Source organism: Argiope bruennichi, chromosome 4 (assembly GCF_947563725.1).
Source record: "Argiope bruennichi chromosome 4, qqArgBrue1.1, whole genome shotgun sequence".
NCBI classification, from domain to species: Eukaryota; Metazoa; Arthropoda; class Arachnida; order Araneae; family Araneidae; genus Argiope; species Argiope bruennichi.
The window spans coordinates 111,583,921-111,591,089 of record NC_079154.1 but is presented as its reverse complement, the minus strand read 5'-3'; the positions used below and the strand labels follow the sequence as shown (position 1 = coordinate 111,591,089).

The window sequence follows — 7,169 nt, the reverse complement described above, 5'->3', positions numbered from 1 at the left end:
TTTAAGTTCTTTTATACAATATCATACACATATATGAGCTCAGTATGAATGCCCTTTATTTGTTGCATACTGTATGTAAATGTTATATAAATTTTAACAACGTGGATTGTAGATATTTTTATACATATATCCTTTTTATAAAGCTGTACAAACAACTAGCATTAAGAAGAAATTGTTTTACATCTAACAGAAACTACACTTGCACAAGTTGTTTGGCATGTAAATAAATAAATTATCATGAAATAAATAAACATTCAACTTGAAATAGAGGATCCTGATGTCAGTGTTATCCACTTTAAACCTGCTTGTCTTCTACACTTTGACGGCAGCTCCAAGTTTTGCAAAGATGGGGTTTTCAAGAAATCCTGGAGTTCTGGCAAATAAAGGCTCAAACTTGGCTTCCGTGCTGAGTCCAGGAAAGTGCTTTCCGATTCCACTGGCTTTCTCCACCAAAACTGAATGTGGTTTGACTTCGATTTCGGATTTGGCCTCAACTGCAAATTCGTGACCGTGAAGTTCAACAGGAAGAGCGTGAGCATGAGCAGAGGCGTGTCCATGACCGTGTTCATGCCCATGATTATGACCATGTCCATGTTTGTGAGCATGATTATGTCCATGACCGTGGTTGTGTGAATGCCCATGATTGTGCCCATGACCGTGGTTATGAGAATGCCCATGATTGTGTCCATGACCGTGGTTGTGAGAATGCCCATGATTGTGCTCATGGCCGTGGTTATGCCCATGCCCATGTTGATGGGAATGACCATGCTGGTGACCGTGCTGATGTCCATGCCCGTGTTGATGACCATGTTCATGTTCGTGTCCGTGTTTATGACCGTGTTCGTGCTTATGACCATGAGCGTGGTTATGTCCATGCCCATGTTGATGTCCGTGCTCATGTCCATGTCCATGCTCATGCTTGTGACCATGGCCGTGACTATGTCCATGACCATGTTTATGAGCATGCCCGTGATTGTGGCCATGGTTATGATTATGACCATGATTATGCTCGTGAGCATGTTTATGATCATGACCGTGTTTATGCCCATGGCTGTGTTTATGTCCATGATTATGTTTATGGTCATGTCCATGTTTATGGGCATGATTATGCTTATGATCATGGGAATGTTTGTGTCCGTGATCGTGCTTATGATCATGAGCATGTGAATGAGCATGGCCATGATTGTGTGCGTGTTCGTGTTTATGACCATGCTCATGTTTGTGGCCATGTAAATGTTTGTGGTCATGGTCATGTTTATGCCCATGTTCGTGTTTGTGTTCATGGCCATGTTTGTGATCATGATCGTGTTTGTGCTCGTGTCCATGTTCATGTTTATGCCCATGTTCGTGTCCATGTTCATGAGCGTGGTGATGATGATGGTGGTGGTGGTGATGATGATGATGCTCAGTCTCATCTTTAAGAACTACCACATTCTTTTCATCAGAGCTGAAATTTGGAAAAAGGATTCAAATATTAATATTGTATTTAAATTATAAAAAAATATTCACAAAAATATAATGATAAAATAATTTGATTGATAAAATTAAAAAAAAAATTAGTTTTTATTCTCTTTTAGTTTTTGTTTTCCATATTAAATTCCACTTTTTTTAGTGATTTGCATTTTTTAAAAAATTTAACAGATATTTTACAAAATTTAAGCTTACTTTCAAATTTTCTAGTATAGAATTCACTTTTTCATAAATTTCATATTTTAATTTTTTTTTACAAAAAGTAATTTTTTTGAAGAAATTTGTTTAATTTGTAAATTTCAAATGTTAGAAAGTTCTCCAGCTTAAATACAACACTCAAAACAGTAATTTTCTCTTTTTCATGTTTAAATTATTTTTGTTTTATTTAAAGGAAACTGTAAGAGATCCTGTACTTAATACAAACATTTGGAATTTTAGTCTATGGTTCATTCAATTCTTCAATAACACTATAAAAGCACTTTATTTAAAAACTGCGATATATAAGAATATTTGATATTAACATAGTGAAATGCTCATTATATGGAAAGCGTGTAATATAATTAAATTATGTTTCAGTTCATATTAAAATTGAATTGATAAAAATATAACAGATTTTAAATAAAATAAAAAAGATAAGAATTCGATAAATTAAAAAGATAAGAATTCGATAAAATAAAAAGGATAAGAATTCGATAAAATAAAAAAAGATAAGAATTCGATAAAATAAAAAGGATAAGAATTCGATAAAATAAAAAAGATAAGAATTCGATAAAATAAAAAAGATAAGAATTCGATAAAATAAAAAAGATAAGAATTCGATAAAATAAAAAGGATAAGAATTCGATAAAATAAAAAAGATAAGAATTCGATAAAATAAAAAGGATAAGAATTCGATAAAATAAAAAAGATAAGAATTCGATAAAATAAAAATGATATTAATGATAATAATGAAATGCATAAATGATAAATTCATTTCATATTTATGGTACTGGAATTAAATTTAATAAAAAACGAAATCGGGAAGCATACAGAATAGCTTGCTTAGGTTTTGAAATAGAATAAACAATTGAAGCATTAAAATAAGAACGAATCGAGTATTCTAAACAGAACATAAAATAGGTTTTTTTTTTCTTATTAGAAATATTAAAATTAAAGAGTAGCACATATGACTAAATGTAAAAAATCAACATTATCAAAAAAAATTTAATTGTTTAAAAATGTTTAATAATGCTTGAAATAATTTATATTAGAATTAATAATCAAATTTTTTCTGTAAAAATTATTTTACTGTCACAATATAATTCCTTATTTGCTAGTTTACAATTATATTTATTATTAAATAGATTCAATTTAAACAATAAAGACATTTGGGATTCTCATTTTTTAAAATTTGAAATTTCTATAAAATTGAGCAATTGTTTAGTATATGTCGCTTTGACCTAATTAAGTTTTTAAATTACAAATACCACTATTTTGTAATATTTATAATTTTTATAGTTTTTTTCAATTGACATATATTTAATAAACTATTTCACAATTAGAAAAAAAAAAAATGAAACTTACTGTCCAGGTTCCGGTTCCGCTTCTACGCACATTACAGCCATTACAAATACTACGAAACAGAGCTTCATATTGAACTTCATCTGGAAAAATGACAAACTCAGGAATTAGTTAGATCTAAAAAATATTTATAAGATATATTACAGTCGGTTAGACATTGCAGGCAATTATCAGGTTTTAGCATATCCATTACTTTAATCACTATAATTATAAGTATTTATTCAAGACATTTGCGCCGATTATTAATGGCTGCAACTTCCTTAGAAACAACAACAGGAAGTAAAATTTTACCGCTCTACTAAAGAAAGCGCGTTAAGCTTTGTTTGCAAAACTTTATTAGTTCTCGACGTGTTTTCTCTTTCTCACGTAAAGCTTTATGTGAGTCTATTGATATGTCCACAGTGGTGGATTAAACATTTTGCGGCCTAGACAATTTTTAAGAATCCCTTCTTTTGATAATTGGTAAACTTAATTTTATATTTCAACACTTTTTTTATTCTATTAACTCTGTCAATATATATATATATATATATATATATGATTTTTATTTATTTATTCATTTTAAGATTATTTTTAAAAAGTAACAAAACTCCTGAAAAATTAATATAATTATTAATGATTCCCTAACTTACAAATATAAGTATTTCATTATTGCGAAAGATTATAAAGAAATAATAAATTCCAAATATAACATTAAACATGATTATTTAACAAGATTTTGTTGTTGTTCCTTATGGCACTTGCCATGGACAAGCCCGCTGTTACGAAGACAGCGATTTAAGCTGGCGAGGGAGCGCCTTTTGATTTTATCGTAGAGCCAACTTGGGCCAAGAGTACGACTTGACTACTCATCATCACTCATTCGCTTGCACAACCCCTTTTTACAGGAGAGCACATTCATGCATCTCACAGATAGAACAACCATGCCCAAACAGGGACTCGAACCCGGGACGCCCAGATCACTTGGAAGATGCGCTACCCCTATGCCATGACGTCGGCTAACAAGGTTTTGCACCAATAAATGAATGATATGCCAATAAGTTATAAAAATAATTACTTATAACATTAATAATTTTAATAATTCAATTTGTACATATACTGAAATATTAGTATCATGTAATTAAAAAATTGCATATTTTACAAATTTACATATTTGACAACTAGGTTAATATCATTTTTTAATCGATGTGCATGCAGCTGCTCTTCAATTCTGTGACCCTAGGCAGCTGCCTAGTCTATCTAATCGGAAATTCACCCCTGCATGGTAATGAAATGACGTACAGCTTCCATGTTGCTTGTACGATCAAAAAAATTCATATAATAAAATTCTTCTGCATTGCGTTAAAATTTTTCCTCCTGTCGCTTCTTACAAGAAAAATCTTAGCCATTCATAATTGGTACAATTATTTTGGATACATCTACATTTGATACTTTAGCATCGAAATTACAGTTAACCTTCTTTTTTAAGCTTTAAAAGTATATAAAACTTCATGCTTTAAATAATTTAGCATAGTATAAGATCGGTTTTGTCTATAAAAATTAGAAGAATTAGAATATGCTATGTAACGGTAATTTAAACAATTCGTAAAATATTCTTTCGTGAATCTTGTTTATATACAACTTGATATCTTACAACTTTCTGTTTTAAAGAAATTCATTTTTACTTTAATTATGTTACATTATTAACTGAAATATTTAAGTCGAATTTTCATTATTTAAATTAATTTTTAAAAATAAATTTAGAAAATATAAGCCATTAAAACTAAAAATTATAAAAGGTTGATTATCATCTCGGTTTCCCGTAATTTATGCACAAAAATTTTGATTATGAAGTAATTATTTATATTTTGTGTCGATTTTACAATTGCCTGAAAATTGGAACATGGATGCAGTTTTTAAAATTATTATTAAAAACGCACAAATTTAATCCAGTAGATTTTAACTAAACCATGTATTGAAATAAACATGAAATAATCATAAGCTATAATTTTATAAAATCAAATTTTAAGTGGAGACTATCCATATTATTGAAAATCCTAAAATATTAAATATTCGTACATTGAAAGCATGATCTACAAAAAGATGCAGATGATTTCTTTAGAAACCGGTATTCGTTTGCAATTAACAGATAAGAAAAACAGTTATGATTATATTATTTAATTAATTTAACCATTTTTTGAAGCAATAATATAATTCATTTGAAGTTCTCAATTAAAAAATGCACAACTATAGAAGGAACCAAATATTTATGAAAGAGCACTTCTTAGATAATGTTTTTAGAGGAATTTTAGTTATTTAAAAAGTCCATAAGACAATTTTAATCTCAATTGAAGTAATGGATTCAATACATAGTCATGTGATATGTTCTGCGTCGAACCAATTCAATTTTGAAACTCTGGAATTCGCTGCGCAAATTTCAACAAAATATTAAAATTACAGGGATGCAAATTTAGATTCATTTTGAAACAAAGCCTTAATAATGCGCTTATTGCAAAAATTGATATGTTAAGATTTGAAATATAATATCGTCATTTTCATCTTAGTGAATGATTAGTGCACTTCTTTTGTACTTGCTTCAGACTTAAATTCTGATTTACAATTCAATTTCATAGAATAAAATATTAAAAGTACATTAAATCGATAAGTAATCAAATACATTTAACTTATTTCGAATGTAAAAAAAAATCTTGCATGAAATTCGAATTTATTATTATTTAATAAATTAGAATTAATAGTCAAACTTTTAAAACAATTCAAACCCTATGAATTCATAAATAATTCTGATTAGAATCCATTTTAATAATACTTAACTAAAACTGAACTAAAAAGTTTTATTTTACAGTTTTTCTTAGAAATACCATATCATAATATCAAAAAGCAGAATTAATTGGGAAACATAAGCAATAAAATAAATTTGAATACCTTCGAGGACCTTCGATTCCTTAGAAGGTCTTACTACTGCTGATTTTAAGATGCAAATGTATTTGTTCCCAAGCCTTATATACCCGCTTGGGCGCTGTAGAAAAAAAAGAATCCCCCACTTTCAAACTGCTTCTTGTTGCTCAATTCGCCACCCATGCATGACGGTAACAAGCACTTCCTTCGGAAGACGTTCTGAAATCCCCCCTTTATGATCATATAATCACCTGTTTGGAATTTGGGATTTGTCATAAACAATTATGTTGTTAACGGCGAAATGCTTTCAACACGGTACAACTTTCACACCAATTTCTGCATAGTTTTATGTGAAAGTTTCTAAATTATTTAGAGAAAGTCGCTGTATGGTATACGTAAAAAAAGCGATTTAAAATGATTGACCTATCAATTCATTATTATGTAATGTCAGATCAATCATAAAGCGCTTTTAAATTTTATTTCGCTTCATTAAGTGGATTGTGGACTCTCTTAGGTTTTTTTTTTACAAATTATTGATTCAAAGTTTAAAAATTTCACACACATGTTTATGAGAGTATAAGTACTTTAGGTATCTTAAAAACTATTTTAAACTAAATAAATTATTTGCATTATTTAAAAAATAAAAAAATGTTAATTTTTAGTTTTTTTTCACTGAAATGTTCATTATTATCATATATAAATATATTTGGAACAACGCTGGTTATTATTTAACTATTTTATTAAAATCAATGTTTTTTTGAAAGATTATTTCACATTATTATTGAATTTTCGTTTAAATTTTGACTTTTGACTAATTAAAAGGAATCGGAAATGCAACATGTATATCAATATTTATTTTAATACATCATAAGACATTCTGTAATTTTTATTTAATTTCATGAAAAACTTAAACACATGGAAAATATCAGATTCATTTAAAATTTAAAAAAAACCCATCATTTTGAGGAAAAGTCATTAAAATATACGTACAACCAATTATACCCGAACCTATTAATTATTCATTATATTTGACAAAACATTTTTAATGCCATTTTATTTCTATATAAGTATATATTTCGAAGATAAAAAATTAAAAACGAAATTTCATATTTTGGCCTTGTTTTGCTGGTTTCAAAGTCCTTAAAGTTATCAAACGTTTTTAATTAACTACATTGTCAGGATCAAGTTCCCTGAATTTTGATTAAATACCCTAAATCCAATTTTGTTTCACTTCATATCTGAAG

At 28.5% G+C, this 7,169-nt stretch overlaps 1 protein-coding gene across 1 annotated transcript; it reads right to left on the bottom strand.

Moving 5' to 3' along the window:
- LOC129966793 (uncharacterized) lies at window positions 1-5,991 on the bottom strand. Its single transcript, XM_056081356.1, has 3 exons — window positions 5,953-5,991; window positions 3,034-3,113; window positions 1-1,447 (listed from the first exon to the last, which is right to left on the bottom strand). The coding sequence occupies exon 3, from the start codon at window positions 1,413-1,415 to the stop codon at window positions 255-257; it is 1,161 nt and encodes a 386-aa protein (XP_055937331.1). The 5' UTR covers window positions 1,416-1,447; window positions 3,034-3,113; window positions 5,953-5,991; the 3' UTR covers window positions 1-254.
- Between the last annotated feature and the right edge of the window lie 1,178 nt (window positions 5,992-7,169).